At 49.0% G+C, this 21,777-nt stretch overlaps 1 protein-coding gene across 3 annotated transcripts; it reads right to left on the bottom strand.

Annotated features, from left to right (window-relative positions):
- Nucleotides 1-7,163: 7,163 nt before the first annotated feature.
- On the bottom strand, nt 7,164-17,033 carry PROC (protein C, inactivator of coagulation factors Va and VIIIa). 3 transcript variants are annotated; one of them, XM_045777715.2, is made up of 9 exons: nt 16,535-16,723; nt 15,120-15,206; nt 13,619-13,785; nt 12,343-12,367; nt 12,089-12,226; nt 11,846-11,980; nt 9,770-9,909; nt 8,756-8,873; nt 7,164-7,839 (listed from the first exon to the last, which is right to left on the bottom strand). In XM_045777715.2, exons 1-9 carry the CDS (start codon nt 16,578-16,580, stop codon nt 7,262-7,264), a joined length of 1,434 nt encoding a protein of 477 aa, XP_045633671.1. In that variant the 5' UTR covers nt 16,581-16,723; the 3' UTR covers nt 7,164-7,261. The 3 variants fall into 3 exon arrangements, with proteins under 3 accessions (XP_045633671.1, XP_045633670.2, XP_045633672.2); XM_045777714.2 differs by having other exon boundaries at nt 11,846-12,226; nt 16,535-17,033; XM_045777716.2 differs by having other exon boundaries at nt 11,846-12,226; nt 15,120-15,210; nt 16,535-16,937.
- Nucleotides 17,034-21,777: the final 4,744 nt, after the last annotated feature.

Raw genomic sequence — 21,777 nt, forward strand, 5'->3', positions numbered from 1 at the left:
ATCTGTTCTATGCTTCTCCCGTAGCTTCTGGTGGCTTGCTGGCAGTCTTTGGAGTTCCTTGGCCTGTAGGCACATCACCCCGATGTCTGACTTAATGTTCACCTAGCATTCTTCCTGTGTGTTCACATCTTTTTCCTCCTGATGTGTCTATATTCAAATTTCCCCCTTCTTAGGAGCACCAGTCATATTAGGGGTCCATCCTACTCTTGCATTGCCTCACATCAACTAATTACATCTGCAATATCCCTGTTTCCAAATAAGGTTACCCTCTGAGGTTCTGGGGCATTAAGATTTCAACAATTGAATTTAAATGGGGGGCAGCACAGTTCAACCTTTTGTTGATGGTTAATTTTGTGCGTCAAGTTAGCAGGACTACAGTGCCCAGATATTTAGTAAACATCATTTTGAATGTTTTCTTTGAAGAGCACTTTTAATGAGAATAACCTTTAAAGTGGTAGACTGAGTAAAGCAGATTACCCTCCATAATGTGGGTGAGCCTCATTCAGTCAGTTGAAGGCCTTAATAAGACAAAGACTGACCTCCCCTGTGCAAGAAGGAATTCTGCCAGCAGGTGATCTTTGGACTAGAACTGCACTTCTTCCCTGAGTCTCCATCCTGGCAGTCTAACCCATCAGATTGTGGACTGGCCAGGCCTCCATAATCACACAAGTCAATTTGTTAAAATCAATTGAGCAATCAATCTCTCTCCCTCTCCATCTCTCTCTTTTTCTCTCTCTCTCTTTCTCTCTTTCTCCATCTCTCTCTCTCTCTTGGGCTATGAGGGACATATATATACATATATATACACACACACATATATATATATATCTATTATATAATGCATGAACATATATTATATATTATATATAATAATTATATAAATATATAAATAATTAATAATTAATAAAAATAATATAATTATTATATATACATCCTTGCTGTTAACTTTTCTTTCTTGATAAGTGTATTTAAAAGATACAATTTCCCTCTATGCCTTGCTTATCTGTCTCACAATTTGACTTTTGTCTTACTATTTCTTAATTTTTCTTATGATTTTTTACTAATATGTTAGTTTGAAAACATGAGATTTTAAAACATTTTTTTCATTAATTTATATATGCATTGCCTTTTGGCTAGAGGATATGTTCTGGATTATATTGAGCCCTTGGAATTTATTCAAGTTTCCTTCATGGCCTGGTATATTTTTATAAATGCTCCAAGTATGCTAAAAAAGAATCACTCAAGCTTATTAATTTTATTGTCCAGATATTCTATATAGCCACTTATTTTTAAAATCTGTTTAATTTATTGGTTTCTGAGTTTTTTAAATCTGCAATACAATTGTTTATTTCTCCCTGCACTCCTGTCAATTGTTAGTTTATATATTTTGAGGTTATATTGTTAGAAATGCATATTATGATGATTACATGACTGATTCTTTTATCAGTATGTAATGTCCATCTTTGTTGTTTATGATATTTTCCCTTGATTTCCATTTTATCCATTATTAACTCTCTCTTTTTTTCTTCCCATATGTTCACTGCTTTGTTTCTTAAGTTCCACATATGACTGAAATCATACGGTGTTTGTCTTTCTCTGACTGACTTACTTCACTTAGCATAATACACCCTAGCTCCATCCATGTCATTGCAAATGGCAAGATTTTATTCTTTTTGATTGCCAAGTAATATTCCATTTTATTATATATATATATGTATGTATATATATATATATATATATATATATATATATATATATACACACACACACACACACCATCTTCTTTACCCATTGATCATCAGTTGATGGACATTTGGGCTTGTTCCATAGTTTGGCTATTGTTGATAATGCTTCTAAACATCAGAGTGCATGTACCCCTTCGAATCTGTATTCTTGTACCCTTTGGGTAAATACCTAATAGTGTAATTGCTGGATCACAGGGTGGTTCTATTTTTAACTTTTTGAGGAACCTCCATACTGTTTTCTAGAGTGGCTGCACCAGTTTGTATTCCCACCAACAGCATAAGACAGTTCCTCTTTCTCTACATCCTCACCAACATCTGTTGTTTCCTGTGTTGTTAATTTTAGCCATTCCGACAGGTGTGAGGTGGTATCTCATTGTGGCTTTGATTTGTATTGCTCTGACAATAAGTGAAAATCAGCATTTTTTCATGTGTCTGTTAACCATTTGTATGTCTTCTTTGGAAAAATGTCTATTCATGCCTTCTGCCCATTTTTAAATGGTTTTTTTTTATTATATTATGTTAGTCACCATACAGTACATCCCTGGTTTCTGATGTAAAGTTCGATGATTCATTAGTTGCGTATAACACCCAGTGCACCATGCAATACGTGCCCTCCTTACTACCCATCACCAGCCTATCCCATTCCCCCATCCCCCTCCCCTCTGAAGCCCTCAGCTTGTTTTTAAACTGGATTATTTGTTTTTTGGATGTTAAGTTTGATAAGTTCTTTATAGATTTTGAATACTAACCTCTTATCAGATATGTCATTTGCAAATATCTCCTCCCGTTTCATAGGCTGCCTTTTAGTTTTGTTCATTGTTTCCTTCACTGTGCAGAAGCTCTTTATCTTGATGAAGTCCCAATAGTTCATTTTCACCTTTGTTTCCCTTGCCTTCACCATGAACATGTCTAGTAAGAAGTTGCTATGGCTGAGGTCAAAGAGGTTGTTGCCTGTGTTCACCTCTAGGATTTTGATGGCTTCCTATCTCATATTTAGGTCCTTCATCCATTATGAATTTATTTTTGTGTATGGTGTAAGAAAGTGGTCTAGTTTCAGTCTTCTGCATGTTGCTGACCAGTTTTCCCAGCACCATTTGTTGAAAGGACTGTCTTTTTTTCATTGAATATTCTTTCTTGCTTTGTCAAAGATTAGTTGACCATATAGTTGTGGGTCCATTTCTGGATTTTCTATTCTGTTCTATTGATCTATGTGTCTGTTTTTGTGCCTGTACCATACTGTCTTGATGATCACAGCTTTGTAATACAACTTAAAGTCCAGAATTGTGATGACTCCAGCTTTGCTTTTCTTTTTCAGGATTGCTTTGTCTATTTGGCATCTTTTGTGATTCCACACAAATTTCAGGATTATGTTTTCTAGCTCTGTGGAAAATGATGGTAGTATTTTGATAAGGATTACATTACATGTGTAGATTGCTTTGGGAAGTATAGCCATTTTAACAACGTTTGTTCTTCCAATCCATGTGCTTTTCCATTTCTTTGTGTCCTTTTCAATTTCTTTCATAAGTGTTCTCTGGTTTTCAGAGTTCAGATCTTTACATCTTTGGTTAGGTTCATTCGTAGGTATCTTCTGGCTCTTGGTGCAGTGGTAAATGGGAACGATTCCTTGATTTCTCTTTCTGCTGCTTCGTTATTAGTAAATATAAATGCAACAGATTTCTTTACATTGATTTTATATCCTGTGACTTTGCTGAATTCATGTATAAGTTCTAGCAATTTTTTGGTGCAGTTTGTTGGGTTTTCTACGTGGAGTTACATGTTGTCTATAAATAGTGAAAGTCTGACTTCTTCCTTGCTGATTTGGGTGACTTTTGTTTCTTTTTGTTGTCTGATTGCTGAGGCTAAGACTTCTAGACTGTGTTAAAAAGTAATGGCGAGAGTGGCCCTCAGTTTTTCCCCATTGAGGATGATATTAGTTGTGGGTCTTTCATATATGGCCTGGTCTTTCATATATGAGGTATGTTCCATCTGTCCCTACTTTGTTGAGGGTTTTTATCAAGAATGGCTACCGTATCTTGTCAAATGATGTTTCTGCATCTATTGAGAGGATCCTATAGTTCTTATCCTTTCTTTTAGTAATGTGGTGTATCATGTTGATTGACTTGTGAATATTGAACCACACCTACAGCCAGGAATAAATCCCACTTGATCGTGGTGAATAATTCTTTTAATGTACTGTTGGATTGATTTGCTAATATCTTGTTGAGAATTTTTGCATCTATGTTCATCAGTTATGTTGGCATGTAATTTTCCTTTTCAGCTGTGTGTTTGTCTGGTTTTGGAATCAAGGTAATGCTGGCCTTGTAGAAAGAGATTGGAAGTTTTCTGTTCATTTTTTTTTCTTTTTTTTGAACAGTTCAAGAAGAATAGGTATTAACTCTTTAAATGTCTGGTAGAATTCCCCTGGGAAGCTGTCTGGCCCTGGACTTTTGTTTTTTGGAGTTTTTTTTATTACTGATTCAATTTCATTGCTGGTTATGGCTCTGTTCAAATTTTCTGTATCTTCCTGTTTCAGATTTGGTAATTTGTATGTTTCTAGGAATTTGTCCATTTCTTCCAGATTGCTTAGTTTGTTGGCTACTATTTTTCATAATATTCTCTTACAATTGTTTGTATTTTTGTGGTGTTGGTTGTGATCTGTCCCCTTTCATTTGTGATTTTATTTATTTGGGTTCCTTCTCTCTCTCTCTTTTTTTTTTAATAAGTCTGGCTAGGAGTTTATCAATTTTATTAATTCTTTCAAAGAACCAACTCCTGGTTTCGTTGATCTGTTCTGTTTTCATTTGTTTGTTTGTTTCTATATCACTTATTTCTGCTCTAATCTTTATATTTCCCCTCTTCTGCTGGTTTTAGGCTTTATTTACTGTTTCTTTTCTAGCTCCTTTAGGTGTAATATTAGGTTGTATATTTGAGACTTTTCTTGCTTCTTGAGTTAGGCCTATATTGCAATATACTTCCCTCTTAGGACCACCCTCGCTGCATCCAAAGGTTTTGGACTGTCATATTTTCATTTTCATCTGCTTCCATACATTTTTTTATTTCTTCTTTAATTTGCTGGTTGACCCATTCATTCTTTAGTAGGATGTTCTTTAACCTCCGTGTATTTGTTGTCTTTCCAAATTTTTTCTTGTGGTTGACTTAAGTTTCATAATGCTGTGGTCTGAAAATATGCATGGTATGATCTCAATCTTTTTGTATTGTTGAAGGCTGATTTGTGACCTGGTATGTGATCTATTCTGGAGAATGTTCCATGTGCACTTGAAAAGAATGTTTATTCTGCTGCTTTAGAATGAAATGTTCTGAATATATCTGTTAGGTCCATCTAGTCCATGTGAGTTTTCTCTTTCAATTGGTAAGTTTAACCTAATTATATTTATAATTATTTCCATCTTATTCCATAGTTTCCATTAACTATACTTTCTTCTTGTCTCATTTTATAGTTTATGTCCATTTTGATTTACTTTTTGTATAAGGTGTGATACTTTGATTGGGTTTCATTTTTTGGCCTATGGATGCCCAATTGTACAAGGTTCATGTATTGAAAAGTCTCTCCTTCCTCCATTGAATTGCTTTTGCAGCTGTGTCAAAAATCAGATGGCCATAATTGTGTGTTTCATTTATATCTAAGTACTTCATTTTCTTTAGGGTGGTTGGAAGTGGTATTGTGTTTTTAATTATGATTTGCACATGCTCATTGTTATTATATAGGAATGAAATGTATTTGTGTGTGCTGCTTATTTATTTTTATTCTCCTTCTTTGTTCTCTATTGGACAGGTCAAGTTTTCTTGTGTGTGTTTAAAAGATGTATCTTTGTTCTTGTTTTGTTTGCCTTTAGGACCATTTCCAGAGACTTCAAATATTTGTTTTTATAATTTTCACTAGTGGGTAAATTCCCTCTAGAGAGCAGGTCAGTAGATCTCCTCATGCTGTCATGCCAGAGTTTCCTCACCCATTCTAGTTAACTGTCTTTACAGGAAGTTCACCTGGTGCAAAGACATCCAGCATGCTGTCATTCTCTCAATCCTTTATGTCCCGTTGCAAGTGTCACAGACGCTGGTCCGATGCACTAATTGGGAGGTGGTTCCAACCCTGGGTGTGACTTCTTCCCAGTTCCTAGCTGTCGTATCTACCTCTTTCCTGGGTCAGTTAAGAGATTAATCCTGCAGGCCCCTTCTCAGGCATACCTCTTCTCTTGTGGTTGCACAAAGATAACTCCATGGGTCCTGGTATCTCTCTGGTCTGTAATTAGCAGCTGTGGTTCTGACAAGCTGGGTATAACCACAAGTCAGGGCCTCCTTCACTATTGACTCACTCGTGCTATCCTTCCTGGGATTGCTGGTCTTCATTCTCATTGGTCCTGAGGCTTAGAGCTAGCACCTACCCAAGCAGAAATGGCCCTTAAAGATCATCTGGTCTAGTGGCTTTTAGCCCCAGTCACACTTTTAAATGACCTAGGGAGTTTTTAAAATATCAATGTCTGGGTCCCCTACTATAAATCAGTTTAACCAGTCTCTGAGGGTGCAACTGGAGCTAGATGTTTTTGAAAGTTCCCCAGGAAGTTCAAATGTGCCGATAGGATGGAGAGCCACTGTTTTCATTTAATCCCTTTATTTTACTGCCACTCAGAGAAGAGAATGACTTGGCCAAGGCCACACAGAGATTACTTGTATGACTTTCAGCTAATTGTCTCAGCTTGTCTCACCTCTATCCCTTTTTATCAGGTACCTCCTTACTTCTTTCTCTGTCTCATCTAGTTACGCCTAGAAGCTGGGTCAAGACAGAACCTCCTGCTTCCTGCTGTTCAGGATTGTGTGAAATCGTCCTTAAACAGCTTCTGCAACTACACTGCGAGCTCATGCTGAGCTGAACCAACCCTTCTGAGTCTCTGGCTACTTCCTCCACTGGACTGACAATGGCCTCTACACCCAGCAGGTGCTCAGTGCAGCTGCCCTCCAAGAACAGTGGAGAACAGATAGGGGCACAGGGGTTTGGGAGTCAGACCTAGACTTGAATCCTGATTCCACCAGGTAAACCCTCCTGAACTTCAGTTTCCTCCTCTGTAATATGAGCTCAAAAGCTCTACCCTCATTTTTGGGTTTACTGTAAAGCTCTGGCTTCCAGATCTCTTGTTTTGTGCGGGCTCCTTCCAAGATCCTGGGAGGACTCTCACAGTTTTATAGTCACATTTTTTATTCTTTTTCATATAGAGAGCCCCCTCCGATGTTATCAGCCTCAGACTTCACCAAACTTGGACCTACTCTTCCCCACCCCAGAGTTGCTTTGGAAGTTAAATAAGATTGTGTTCATAAAGTGTGGGACATGCAGAAGATGCTCCATAAATGTTACTTCCCTCCAGAACAGCCCAGGAAAGGGATGCAAAGACAGAACTGTAGCTGGTGTGCATGTTACATGTCCCCTTTAATATCTCAAATATTGCCATTCAGCAATCCAGCCCCCATTGCATGAGTGGCCTCTGGGGGTACAAGCCTGAGGGATGCTACGGTACCTGGTTCTCAGGGGAGGCCTCCTCAGCTCTAATGTGGCTGTGGATCCAGTCAAGGTAGCGGCTGACTTTAGTGTAAATGCCGTAATTGTGGGGGCGCCCGCAGCCCTCGCCCCAGCTCACCAGGCCCACCAGGAACCAGGTGCCACGGAAGGATGCGACCATGGGCCCCCCACTGTCTCCCTCACAGGCATCCCGTGAGTCCCCAAGGATGCCCGCGCACAGCATGTTCTCAGAGATCATGTTGTGCATGGCCTGGACACACTCGTTGTGCGGGGCCACGGGGATACTGATGAAGTTGAGGACGAAGGTGCGGTTTCTTTTGGTCTCGCTGCGATAGCCCCAGCCGGTCACCACAGTCTCCTGGCCAACCTGGGTGAGCTCACGCTCTGCAAGGCCACTGTCTGGGAGGCAGATGGGCACGATGGTCTGGGAGAGGATGGCGGGCTGGGCCAGGCGGAGCAGTGCGATGTCATTGTCCGTGGTGCTTTTGCTGTAGTTGGGGTGGATAAGGATCTCCTTGATGTCCACATCCATCTCCCACTTCTCCCAGCGCCGCAGGTCATACTCCCCTGTGGGGCAGAGGAGCAGTTAGAGTGGTTGGTGGCAGCCAGCGGGTCCACACCTGGAATGGCTGCCGTGTCTCCCAGACACTGTCACGGGTGCCGTTAAGTCTGTGCCTCATATCCCTGCACATGGTAACAGCTGTGGTGTCAGTCCTAAAGGGGCAGAATGGGAGGCCTGGCAAGTAAGCAGCAGTGGGCAGTCAGCAGGGAAGCCCAGGACACAGCCCAGAGCCACGAAGGGAACGTGGAGCAACTGCAGCGGGGAGACACAACTCTCCTGCTAGCAGTGCTGGCCTGAGAGCAAGGTAGTGACATCCCACGATGGGGACAGGGCAAGAGCAGCAAGACCCAGTGAGGACCCACAGGACACAGGCTCTGCCAGGGAAGAAAGATCTGGGTCACACACAAAAGACAAGATCCTCTCCAGCAAGGCTGATGGCTCCTGGAGGGGTAGGGGCAGCTGGCGGGGGGTTGGAAATTCTAAACCGAGTGCCACTGGAGGCCACTGGCCATTGGTCGTGCTGGAGGTAATTGTAGGGAATATGAATTTGGTCATTCTCAATACATCTTTTCCTTCTTTTCTGCATAAACAGCGGAGAGGCCACTCCAGAAACTGGTATAGTGGGGCCCAGGCTTGTGGCCCTGGACTATTGCAGGGAAGCAGCTGGGGGAAGCAGCAGGGAAGATGTGGGGCCTCTGCTGCTCAGCTGCCAAATACCAGGTGTCACTGTCTAAAATTCCACCCCAAGACTGGCCAGGGGGAGCACATAGGCCTCTTCTCCCCAGACACCTTCCATGGCGCTCAAGCAGCCTCTTGCTCAAGCACCCCAAAGACGAGGGTCCCCAAACCTGGCTAGCCTATCTGGTGCCACCCCTCCCTGAGGCCTCTGGTGGTCCCCTCATGCCTGGCTGCAGCCCGCACCAAGCCTGACGATGAGCTTCTTAGAGTCCTCCATGCAGTGGGCTGCTGTCAGCACCCAGGAGGTGTGGATGAGCACGGCCCCGCAGGCCAGCTTCTTCTTTGAGTCCAGCAGGATCACCTGGAATGGGAGTGGGCAGTCACATCACAACACAACTCTGACAACTCCAAGTCAGGGCCTGTGGTTCTCAGCACAGCCCCAGCATGGTTCTCAAGCCCGAGGCACTGGCTGCATAGGTAGGTCTTTCCTGGGTTCCCTGGTCATGCAGGCATGGACTTACAGTCCTTTGCTGGCATTTTCTATTTTTGTTTGTCCTGCAGAGCTGGCCTGTTGTAGGGCATCTCCTTGCCTTTGTCCATGCAGTTGCTCTAGTCATCCTTAGCAGTGCAGAGAGTTCTGCTTACCCTTGGGTCTCAGGCTGGGACTCAAGTCCTCTAAGAAGCCTTTGAAGCCTATAGGCTGCATTGAGTATCCCCCTCAGGGTTCCGGAAGCCCCTATCCCACTAGCCATGCTGGCTTTGGTCCCTTTGAGTGGCTGTGTTTCAGGGGCCTCCCTCCCAGGATCTATGAGCTCCCTAAGGCCTGCCAATCCCCTGCGTATTCCTCCCCCATGCCTAGGAAGGAATCAAAGTGTTGGTTCCCATGGTGAGGCTAGAGAGGTACTTCAGGGTCAACCCAACCTCCCAGCTCTCTCCCAAGCAAAACACCTCCGCCATTGGCCAGGCCTCTGCCTAAAATGTCACCAGCAGCACATTATCTTTCCAGCTCTCTGTTAACACTATGACTCACCTACCTGCACATCTGCCCCATGCCCCTGTGCTTGACCCACCCTGCCCTGACCACTACTCTCCCAACAGTACCCCCAGCTTTCCCTGAAACTGCTTCGCCGTTAGCACAGCCCCCTTCCCCAAGTGAAGGCAGCATTTCCACTCTCCGCCTGTGCGTCCTGACCAGAACTCCCAGTAGGGGCTCCGTGATTCCTCACCCAACTGCTGAACAGCGGCTTCTCCTCTCACCTGCCAGGGGCTCTCTCCCCATTTGGTCACCTTCCCATTGACGAGCCTTGGATCTACTTGGTCAGTTTGGTTTGTGTCACGTTTCACGTGCTTGCGCTTCTTCTCCAGTCGCTTCCCCGGCCTCCCACAGGGGAACTTCACTGAAGATAGGGGGAAGCAAGGGAGTTCCTGTCAGGCCCTACTCCCCAAGACTGCCCTCCCATCTTTGTCTACTTCCTGCCTGCAGGCTAGTTTGCTCCATTGTAGGGTTAAAGGGACGGGGGATGCTGAGGTTCCCAGTTCCAGCAACCTGCAAATCCCCTTGGGTTAGTCAGTCAACAAATTATGCCACCTAATGGTAAGAGCCAGACCAAGCAGCATCACTACCTATCTGTGTGTCCTTGGACAGGTTGTTAAACTTCTCAGAGTTCAGTATACCCAGGGCTGCTGGGAGTAATCCCTGAAGTATGTAAGTAAAGTCATGCTGGGATGCCACCAAGCTCCTAACACAGGTAAGAAATTATGGGGAGGAAGTGGTGGGCATTCCTGGAGAGCCCCAAAGTAGCTCTGAGCACAGTTGTGAGGTCCTCTGCCAAGAGGAGGGAGCACAGGACAGAGAACTGAGGGCTGGGAGGGCTTCCAGCGCCTGCTCGTGATGGACTACGCATGCTAGGATGAGAGATTTACACTTGTTGCAGGAGCAGTGGGCAAACATCAGCCGGGGAATTGCATAGTGGCAGAGAATAGAGACAGACAACAGCAACAAAATTCCAGAAGCTGGACATGGTAACTGACTTGGCTGACTGAGAAAGCAAAAACCTCAGCCAGTAATAGGAGATTCCAGCAGCAGACTGCTTTTATTACAGAACCTCCCCAGAAGCCTCAGTGCTTCTGAAGGACACAGTGTAGGTCGGGACTACAGACAGGAATGCTGAGTTTGGAAATGAGATTGCTAGAGCCCTAGATCTCTGTCCCAGGCCGCCAGTGGCTTGACTCTCCTTTCTCAGCCCTGCATAAGACCATAGGTGTCCAGGCTCCAGCCACAGCAAAGAGTGACATGCAAGGCTGACCAGAGGGAGCCATGCAGGTATCTGCAGACTGGGCAGATGCCAGCTCCTCTTCCCTACTCTGCGCTAGGGGGCTGGAAGGCAGGCTGTGCCCATTCAAATGGGAGCCTGGAGGATTCCTCTCAGGAAACTGCCTAGACACCTGAGGAGCAGGGCAGTAGGGGTTCTGCCCTTGACATGGGCCTTCTAACGGCCTCTCAGGAAAGCCCCCAGGCCAGCAGGTCCACAGGTATTTCCTTGTAAGTTTCTGTGAATCTCTATTTCAAAATAAAAAGTTATACGTTTCTTCCTAGAAAAAGGGTTGGAATATAACATCGTGGAAAGTTCTCTGAAAGAAGAACACGGAATCAAAGAGATGGAAAACAGAAGTCATAATAAACCTGGAAGAGCAATCCTGAGCAAAGAGATCTGAGTAACAGGAGGGCCCGGAGGCAAGAAGAGAGACGGCAGGGGGGGAGGGTATCAAAGAAATAACTAAGGAAACGTGCCTGCGGCAGTAGATAGGAATTTCCACATGAAAATGACAAAAGACCCACACTGAGGAGCAACCCACTGCAATTCATGGTAAGAGTTGTGAAATTCTCACCGCCTAGGACATATTCAAAGTTGATAAAAATTAAAACGTATGAGAAGGAAAATAGAAAAGAAGGCAGACTCGTGGTTCCTGTGTCTCCTCAGAGAAGCCAGAGGTAAAAGGGGAAATAGGATGCCAGGCTGGACAAGTGTCTTCCGAACAGAAAGCCATCCAAGGTAGATTGAGGAAGATGCTGGAGGCCTGGCCCCCTACACGCGCTCAGAGTTTGGGAGATGAACTACCCAAGAGCTCATGGTCCTCCAAAAGTTGTCCCCAGGATGAGGAGGGAACCTGGAGGAAGGCAGGCAAGCAAGGGAAAGTGACCCAAGGCACCCTCCCAACTCCTGGGCTGACTGCATTACCAAGCACCCAGTGCAGGGACGGCACGCCTCCTCGTGCACTTCCTGGGAGCCTCCCCGTGCCGCCCCCCGCCCCCGGGATGGGGGGGGGGCTCACCTGTGGGCTCGCACTGCAGGTGGTCGTCCCCCAGCCGGTAGCCCGGCGCGCAGCTGCAGCGGCGCCCGCCCTCCTCCTCCAGGCAGTGGTGCGCGCAGCCGCCGTTGTCCACCGTGCATTTGGAGTAGCTCACCTCTGCGCGGACAGGGAGGAGGCGCCAGGAGGGCACGGTGGCGCGGCGCGTCCCGGTCCCCCGGGCCCCGCCCCGTCCCCCCACCCCCTTTCCGCGGCCAGTCCTCTCACCGTGCCCGCAGAAGCGGCCCTCCCAGCCCGGGTCGCAATCGCAGCGGAAGGCGCTGATGCCGTCGATGCACGTGCCGTGCCCGCAACACGGGTTGTCGCACAGGTGCTCAGGGGGTAGGGCCGCGCACTGGTCCCCGTCTGAGACAGGGGAGGAGGGGCGTCACTGGTGCCGCCAGCCGGCTACCCGTCCCTACAGCGGCCCCAAAACCCGAGGGGGCGGGGGCACCGCAGCCTGGAATCTAGAGCGCACTCACCGACGTACTTGGACCAGTAGGTCAGCTGTGGAGAAAAGGGACAGGGTCAGAGGCCATCAGCCTATGTATAAGTACATGGGGAGCCCACGGGGCACCTCCTGAGTCTGGCCCAGGTGGGGCAGGGATGGGAAGGGTTTCTGAACAAAGAGGGGTCTACCCCGGCTTGTTGCCAGCCACTGGCGCAACTGCACTCTGAGTAGGGCCACACTCCTCCTTGCCCCCTGCTGCCCATCTCCACCCCACATGCCAGGCACCACCACCCCCAATGCAGCTGGAAACCTGCTCTCTGGATTGTCCGCTACCACAACAGCCTTTACAATGGAAGGGACCCAAATCTCCCACCCAGCTGCTCTGCCTCCTTCCAGCCTCCATCACTCCTTTTAGGCTTTTCTGGACCTCTCATGCATGTGGTCTTTCCCTAAGCCGGTGTTCTCAAAGTGGAGAACCAACCATTGTTGGTTAGACAATGATTGCTGATGCAGAAAGTCTGCTTGTCTAACCGAGTCCCTGCTGCTACTGCCGCGGCTACCGGTCTGAAGGACCACACCTCAGCTCCATTGCCGGTGCCTGCAGCATCAAGCCCTGCTGGGCCTGGGACACCTTGGGGTAAGGTGCTCAGATTGCCGGGGGCAGGAAGTCCTTCGGGCATCTGTTGGGGAGGCCATTTGGGAAAGGAGGCAGTGGGGATCTAGGCAAGGAGGTAGCAGCTGAAAGGGCACACCAGAGTTCCCCCCTTAGCCTTGGAAGCCCTGAATAAGAAGGAAGAGCATGTCTAAAGACAGCTTAGAAGGGCATCCCAGGTGGCAGCACAACTCCTGGGAGTGTATGTAGACAGACATCAGGGAGTCTTGGGTCACATACCCCCTGATTGGCAGGTGCATGGCTGGAAGCAGATTACGTGGCATTTTGGTCACAGAGCACAGGGGAGGCAGTGGTAGCCAGTTGTGGGCAGTGGGCGGGCTGCACTTCCTCCAGTGGGGTTGTTGGGAATCCCAGCCTAAGGCTTCCCCAAACTCCCTATTCCTGGAGCTAATTGCAGAGTTCTGTTCCTTGCAGTCACATGTGCCCTGACCAAGACCGTAGGGCCAGTGTCCTCTTCATTCCACTCACCGCCCCCACCTCTGACAAGCTGGATGGAGAAGGGCCTGCTGCCCATTGCCTCCCCGGACTCCCAAGAGGGCCTCAGCAGTGGCGCCCCAGCTTGCTCCTCTAGACCCCTTCTGGCCCCCAGCCTGCCCCTGAGGCTCATCCTCTCCACGCAGCCATTTGGCCTTACTGTGTCATCCACATTTTGGAAAATCTCCTGGGCCTCCTCGAAGTCACAGATCTCTTCTATGCACTCCCGCTCCAGGCTGCCTGCCCGGATCTCCTCTAGGAAGGAGTTGGCACGCTTGCGGATCCGCAGAACCTGGTGGGCACTCTTGCTGCCGGAGAACACTGAGTCTGGTTTGAGGGAGGGGAAGCTCATTGGGCGGAGGGGTCTGGGGTGGGAGCTACTCTGTGGTGAGTCCCAAGAGATATTTTTGTCTTGGGCCCTCAGGACTTAAAACTCCCCTGTTCCTCTGTTCTCTTCTCCACACCTTGGCCAGCCTTGGAGGACAGGAGACTTGGCCATTCAGAGTGCATGTGCTGGACAGACAGCCCTCCCTTTGGACCCAACCTGACCTCCGTGTGACCTTGAGCCAGTGCCTTTGCCTCTCTAAACTTCAGTTTATTCGTGCAAACATGAGGATGCGATAATGTTATCAAACAGCACAGTGCCTGACCTAGACATGGCACCCAGTGACACATGTTGTCTGTGTGTGGTTGTTATTACCAGGACTGCAAAGTTCACCTTGTCTCATTGTTCTCTGAGTACCCCCTGGACAACCCTATCTTGCTTCTGTCCCTTTTCCCTCCCCTCCGCTCCTTGACCTCCCCTGAGTGGAGCATTTCCCCTGCCTTCCCCTCTCCTGGGGCAGACCCAGAGGACAGCAGAACTGTCTCTTGGGCTCTGAGAGGGGTCTGTTGGGTACAGCTGGGATGGAGGGACCAAGTCAGGGGCGTGAGGAAGAGAGGCTAGAGGAGGCAGTGCAAAGGCCAGGGAAGGAAGGCATCAGAGCTGAGTCTGGATATAGGAGCCGAGGGGACCACAGGTGGGAGTGGGGGGCTCCCCAGGCAGACAAGCAGCTCAAGAAGAGGCTGAAATGCCAGCAGCGGCCGGTGTGCCTCCAGGAGCCAAGGGGGCCAGGGGTGGGGGTGGGGGGGGGCTGCTAGAAGACACTGGCAGCTTATTGCCCCTCAGACCTCCCCACCTACCCTGGCTTCCTCCTGTTGGCTGGGAGGGACCAAGGTAAGGGTGGAGCAGGGCCGTCACTGTACACGCACCTTGGAGGAGAGGCCGCCCTGGCGCATTGGCAGTGGGTGGTGGCCAGGCCTGGCTTTTGGCTTTCGCAGTTAAGGGAGTGAGTGGGTGGAGGGGAAAGGCCCAGGGGACTCTGCGGCCCACTCCCAGACTGGAGGAAGGAGCTTCAGGACATGACTCCCGGGGCTCCTTGCTGTCACCACAGTACTCTGCCCTCACAGTCACAGTTCCCCCCGCCCCCGCCCAGGGCGGGCAGCTGCTGGATTCCAACAGCTGGCCTGAAGGGAACTGTCAGGCAATTCCTCCCCATGGGGCCTCGCATGTTGCACTGAGGCTCAGAGGAGATGTTGCAAGGTATGAGGGCCTTGTGAGGTGCCAGAGAGGGCCTCGTGAAGACCCCAAGAGTCCCAGGGAAGGAGGACAGTGGCCTTACCAGGAGGAGCTGGTGTGCCGAAAGTTCCCCAGATGGTCACCAACAGTAAGAGGCTTGCGAGCTGCCACATTCTGGAGTTGCTGCCACCTGTCTGAGGAGGGCCTCTGAGCTTCCAGCAGCCCCACCAGCCCCTGCTCTACCTGCCACCCCGGCCCCAGATGGGAGCTGATTGCAAGGGCTGGGGCTGGGGGGGGGGGTGTCCCTGTTCATTAGATGGACAGCCACTGGTGCCTCAGTGTCCTTGCCTATGTGGGGCTAGGATCACAGCAGCTGCCCAGCACCTGAGGGGTGAAAAGAAAAAGTGGAAAGGGCATAGAGTCCTGGGGAAGATCAAAGGGACTCAGCACAAAAGGGCCGTGGCAGGTGCCCTCCCTCGGCCTGTTCTTTGTGAGGGTCAGGGGGTGGTGCCTTTGCTGATCTAATGGCCAGGCTAAGAGTCTTAACTAACATTTATCGGACATTCATGGCATTTTTCAAGCAATTTATACGTGGTTCAGAAAGCAGGCCACCAAGGTCAAACCACTTGGTGCAAATCCGAGCTGCGGGACAGCAACACTGGGCAGGACACCTAATGCTCCATGCCTCAGTTTCCGGGTTAGAAAAAATGTATTTCTGCATTATAGGGTTACTGTGAGAATTAAATGAGTTAATCCACATAATGCTCTTAAGACAGGGTTTGTACACAGCAAATGCTCAGGAAATATTAGCTTTTATTCTCTCAGTTAAAGTTCACAACGCCCATGAAGGAGATATTAATGTCATCGCCCCGCTTCATAGAGGGTGGTCACATTGAAGCTTAGAGGAGGGAAGTAGCTTACTGAAAACCCACAACCAGGGTGTGACAGAGCTAGGACCTGAGCCCAGGCCTATATGGCTGCAGGCCTGGAACCTTAACCCTTGCCCCAAACTGCCGGGTGCCCCACAAAGCCCCAGATATAGCCCTGCAGGCTGGAAACTGAGGAGTGAGCCCTCCACCGCCTCCAAGCCCGAGGGGTAGGCCTGTCTGCCCCATCGGCACCCTCCCCCACTCCATCTGACCTCACTCTGTCTTCAGGGACTCCCCCGAGGCTGTTTCTGAAATTCGCTTAAATCTAAACCCTAGGTTTAGAGGTGGGGGTGAGGTGGGGAGAATGGGGAGTCCTGGGCTCCAGGCTGCCCCTGATGATGTCCCTGGGCCCTGGAGGCCCTCAGACGACTTCCATTTGCCTCCAAGTCTGGGAAGAAGGCCCCTGGAAACAGTGGCACCCAGGCCTGAGGAATGCCAGCCGGTGCCCTGGCCCGGCCTGTGGCAGAGCCCTGATGTCGCCTTAGCCCAAGCTCTAGCCAACCTCTGGAACCCTGGCTGGAGGATGCAGCCTACACATCTGCTCAGCCCTCCTCCATTCCCCCACAGACCTGCCATGAAGGGGACTTACTGGGGTGGGCCAGGGAGAAACTGCAAGGTCGCCGTCCTGCCGCCATGACAGCCTGAACCGCGCAGGAGTTAATCCATAACCTCAAATATTTGCTTGGCCCTCAGAGCTGAGGCCTCCCCCTCCACAGATAAACAAACAGGCTCCGGGCTCAGGACAGCCTGTTTGCCCAAAGCCCACCTTTGTCCACCAGTTGGTGACATCCAGGAGGGAGGGCGGGGAGTGATGGGCAGTGTCAAACTGTCTATAGATGTGGTCCCATTTTGGCCTCACGGTGGCTGGCTGAAGGAGGGACATTGTGTCTATGTTGCAGATGGGGACATTTTTACCCAGAGATGTTGCAGTTTTCCGCAGATCAGCACAACTGGTAATGATTCCATATTTCACCAAATCTGGATGCCCTTAATTACAAGATGCACCTATTTTGTGTGGCAGAAACACTGTCAATTACACAGGGACACACCGTCCCAATTTCCAATTTTCATGATGAAATATACCCCTCTCAGGGTCCCTCCCATGTGAGCGCTGGCCACTCAGCCAGACCTTTAGCTGCCCCGCACAAGGGCACATGGCTACTCCTATAATCTCTACTTTGCAGATGAGGACGCTCAGAAATCTCTTATTAGTTGCCCGGATTCACCAAGCTAAGTGGCAGGCCTGGCATCGACTCAGGTCTTCCTGGCATCTCTTGGCCACCTTTGTAAACAAGTGGAAAGGCTGCTGTCAGTCCATGGCTGGGATGCTGGGAAAGAGAAGGGCAGAAGTACAAGGTCCAGCTTAAAGCATTGGCGCCAGTCCTTAAGTCTGTCGACATTTGTTAGGCCTCGTGCTTCCCTGAACCCACTGTGTGGGATCTACACCCATTTCCCTCCATAGAGTACCTACTCCCCAGAGGGCTTGACCGCACCCCTCCAAGCTGGAGCTCCTGCGGAGGTCATGTGACCCTGTTCCACTGGCCTCCAGGACTGCCCAGGAAAGTCACCTGACCCAGGGTCAATCAGATCTCTACCCCAGGAGTAGGGCCTCGGAGACCTCGTTCCACGGTGAGCACTCCACTGGGATGATTTTGAAGCCAGAGCCTGGGCATCCATGTTTGGGCCTAAAGCAGAGGAAAGTGATGATGAGGAGGATACAGACAAAGGAGAGAGGCTGAGACACCTAGAAGTGGGAGGGGGCAGCAGGGGCAGGCTCCTACCCTCCAGAGTGGGCACATCCTGGCTTTGGGCTCATGAGGGTCCACCTCCTAGGAAACCCCCTCTTTCCCTAAGTTCCCTTAAATTGACTGGAGCAGCTTATGTTCCTTAGGACAGGACACCTCCTCCCGAGGAACAGCACCTGCCTGAGCTGTGGGGCTACAGGCCCAGAGCCGCCTGAGAGGGCAAGGGGAGCAGGGCAGGACGAAGGGAAATCAGCCCAAGCTGGGGTGCCCGGGGAAGGCTGCCTGGATGAGGTGAACCTTCAGCTGGATGTCAGAGGACAGGCAGGACCCTGGGAGTGGAGGAAGGGCCCTCAGGTGGGGAGGGAGTGGAGGCACAGGGGCCCAACAACAGGGGAAGTGGTGCAGCGGGGAGGGGGGAAGAAGGGGAGGAGCAGATAATGGAGTTTGAGGTGGAGCCTGCGGGAAGTGGGGAGCCAGTGGCGGTTTTGCAAGGGTCTGAGGGTCTGTAGCAGCTGCCTTGAGAAGGGGACACGTGGTCCTCACAACTCAGGCAGGAAGTATGGAGACCATGTGCCTGACCACACAAGAGGGGCAGCTCGGCAGCAACGGACTTGTAAAATGCCTCTGTGCCCATGTTCTTGCTCTAGGTCCGCAGCAGTTGCCGTCCTGGGCTCTCCTCACCCCCACTTCACTTCCTGCTCCCCCCTTCTCCTCATGGGACTCCTTCCTCCTTGCCTTCCCCACCAAACTCCCCACCTGCCGCCTGCTCCCCAGCTAGCACAGGCCATCAGTTCCAGGTGCCATCTATGTAAGGTCCACACACTGACCCTGAATGTGATGCCTGAGTGTCCATCCAAACCAGCCCAGATGCCCAAAGCACCAGCACACAGAAGAGCCAGGGCAGCTGCAGTGGGAGAAAGGACCAGTGCTGGGGTCTGCCCAGGCCTTGAAGGCTGCCCAGAGAGGGAAAGGAGGGTTCCTCTTGCAGAGAGCTTCATGCTTGCTGGCAGGCTGGGGCAGTGCAGTAGGGGTGCCTGCTTCATGGCCCCCTCGTTGGCTGGCAAGCAGGGAACCCAAGTCACCTCCCTGAAGCAAGGAACCCTCCCCCCCCCCCACGCAGATCTTCCCCAAGTTTGTGCTGGCTGAAAGGCTGCCATCCCCTGGAGAGTGCTGCCAGGAACCCAGGTGTCTATGCTCACTGGCAACAGGTTTCCAGCAGGGGCCACTGCTCTGGTCCCCCAGGAGGGTCCAGCTGCTGTTCCAAGGGACGGCTTCACCTGGCTTGGTGGCCGCTGCTGATTTGCCTTGTCTGACGCTGGGGTTTTCCTTCCCAAACGTGAGTCACCCCTGTTGGGCCTGAACTCAGGCAGGCCAACTCTCCAGGTGCCAGAGCAGGACTTTGGCATCACAGCCAGCTGTGATTCAGAAAGGAAGGACGTCTGAGTGCAGGGAATTGACTGCATTTGTGAGGACGTTGGCAGAGGAATAAGAAGCAAAGGTGTGGGGTTTGGGGTGGGGGGGGAGAGGAGTTGGCAGGGGGCCGGGGGAGGGAGGTGGCAGAAAGAAAATCAAAATTAGGAGAAGGCATTGAGCAGTAGGATAGTCAAAAACCTCATCTTTGGTGTCAGGCTCACACAAGTTTAAACTTCAGTTTGGTTCCTTTTCTCAGCCTCAATTTCCACATCTGTAAAGCGAGGCCAATAATAGTGTGCACCCCAGGCAGGGGATTAAATATTGTCTACAAGGTGGACAGAGACTTAGGTGATCAACCAACAGCAATGTCCTCTCTTGGTTCCCCAAGTATCCTCGAGAGAAAGTGAGGTACCACATGAAGCTTTGTGAGGGTCAGAGGCCTGCGGAAAACGGGTGCCCCCCCCCACAGTTCATAAATGCCTGTGAAGGCATGGGGAGGTGGGCCAGGAGGGGGGAGGAAGAGCCAGCTGCTGTCTGTACAGCCATAGGCTCAGTCTTGGAGCGTCCCGGCCCCTGTGCTCCCCAGGGCTGATGTGCGCTCTTGCCCAGCACTGGCTCTCACTCTGGAATTTCAAATAGAATCTCATAGAACCTGAGCTCCGTCTCCTGATCAGGGTGGTGGGATGGAGGGCTCCCTGCTGGCCTTCACCCCAGGCCCAGTCCCGGTGTCTTGTCCATTCTCTCTGCAGGGGAAGGCCTGGAGCTGCTCAGGGCTCAGCCCAGGGAGGCCAGGGAAGAGAGACACCAGAGGCCCTGGGGAGCCCCCCACCCCCCATCCCGGGAAGAAGTGGAGCTGGATGGATGCAGCCAAGGTCAACTGCACAGTGACACATTGACTCTTTTTTTAAAAATCAGGTTTGAGGAATAATGTACATACAATAAAATTTGCTTTTTCAATGTTAGGTTCTGTTTGTTCTAGAAATGTATGTAGTAGTGTAACCACCACCACAATTATGATTGTGCGACATTCCTGTCACCCTCAAAACTTCCCCTGTGCCACCACCCTGGCAACCATCGATCTGGTTGCTATTGCTTTTTCTAGAATGGTTTGTAAATGGAGTCCTACAGTATGTAGCCTTTTAGGACTGGCTTCTATCACTCACCAAAGTTGTTGAGGTTTTTCTGTGTGGATGTGTGAATCAGTAGTTTCTATAGCTGAGTAGTTTCCGTCATATGGATGTACCACAACTGGTTACCCACTCACCACTTCTTGGCTATTATTAAATAGGGCTTCTGGAACATTCATGTACAGGTCTTTGTGTGGATATGTTTTCATTTCTCGTGGGCAAGTCTCTAGGAATGGGACTGCTGAGTCATGTGGTAAGTACATTTACTTTTTTTAAAAAACAAAAACAAACTGTTACATAAAGTGGCTGTACCATTTTGCATTCCCACAAGCAAAATATGAGTGTTCCAGTCGTTCTGCATCCGCCCCAGCACTTGCCCGGTCGGTTTTTTTGTTTTGTTATTTTTGGCTATTCTAATAGGTGTGTGGTAGGATCTCATTTCATTTCCCCAATCACTAATGATGTCAGGCATCTTTTCATGTGCCTATTTGCCATTCATATGTCCTCTTTGGTGATGTGTCTATTTCAATATTTGGCCTGTTTTTAAAAATTGAGGGTTTTTTTAAAAAAAGATTTTATTTGAAAGAGAGGGCAAGCATGCGCAAAAGAGTTGGGGGTGGGGCAGAGGGAGAGAGTGAGAATCAGACTCCCGGTGCGCAGGGAGCCCAATGAAGGCCAGATCCTAGGAAGCAGGGGAGCTGAAGACAGATGCTTAACCAACTGAGCACCCAGGCACCCTGGTCCTTTGCATTTTTATACACATTTTAGACTCAGCTCATCAATTTCTTTAAAACAAAAAAAAGCTTGCTGGTATTTTGAATAGGACTGAGTTGATTCTATAGAACAATCTGGAGAGAAGAGACATCTCACTGGTGGGTGTTCTGATCTGTTAGCCTGGTAATCCCATTTAGGTCTCTGTTAACTTGTCTCCCCAATGTTTGGTAGTTCTTAGTATATAGATCTTGAACAAATTTTGTTTAATTTATCCCTACTTATTTTATGTTTTTTAATATGCTATTGTAAACATTTTACATATTGCAATCATAATCGTGTGTTGCTAGTATATAGAAATACAATTGATTGTTTTATATTGAGACTTATTTTTGTCAGTTTTATTGAGATAAAACTAACATGTAACATTGTATTAGATAAAGGCATACAATATGATTTAATATATGTATATACTGCAAAATGATTACCACAATAAGTATTGTTGATATCTATCACCTCACATAGTTACAATTTTTTTCTTGAGATGAGAATTTTTAAATGTGCTGTCTTCATGCCTCTCATAAATACAATACAGAATGATTAACTATAATTACCATGCTGCACATTACATCCCCAGAACTTACTTATAACTGGAAGTTTGTGCCCTTTGACCACCTTCCCTCACGTCCCAGACCTCTGGTAACCAGTAATCTGTTTGTGTGTGTTTTTAAGGATTTTATTTATTCATTTGCCAGAGAGAGAGAGACAGAGAGAGAGCACAAGCAGGGGGAGCAGGGGGAGGTCCCCACTGAGGAAGGAGCCTGATTCAGGACTCG

This window comes from Ursus americanus, chromosome 1 (assembly GCF_024610735.1).
Source record: "Ursus americanus isolate L20-20 chromosome 1, mUrsAme1.1.p, whole genome shotgun sequence".
In the NCBI taxonomy this organism is placed as follows: domain Eukaryota; kingdom Metazoa; phylum Chordata; class Mammalia; order Carnivora; family Ursidae; genus Ursus; species Ursus americanus.

What these genes read in the sequence shown, in the direction of transcription:
- PROC (XM_045777714.2), bottom strand. Translation starts at nt 16,580, where the DNA reads ATGGCGGCAGGACGGCGACCTTGCAGTTTCTCCCTGGCCCACCCCA. An exon ending in CTACTGGTCCAAGTACGTCG is followed by an intron (nt 12,227 to 12,342) that starts GTGAGTGCGCTC and finishes CCCCTGTCTCAG; the next exon opens with ACGGGGACCAGTGCGCGGCC. An exon ending in GAAGCTCATCGTCAGGCTTG is followed by an intron (nt 7,840 to 8,755) that starts GTGCGGGCTGCA and finishes TCTGCCCCACAG; the next exon opens with GGGAGTATGACCTGCGGCGC.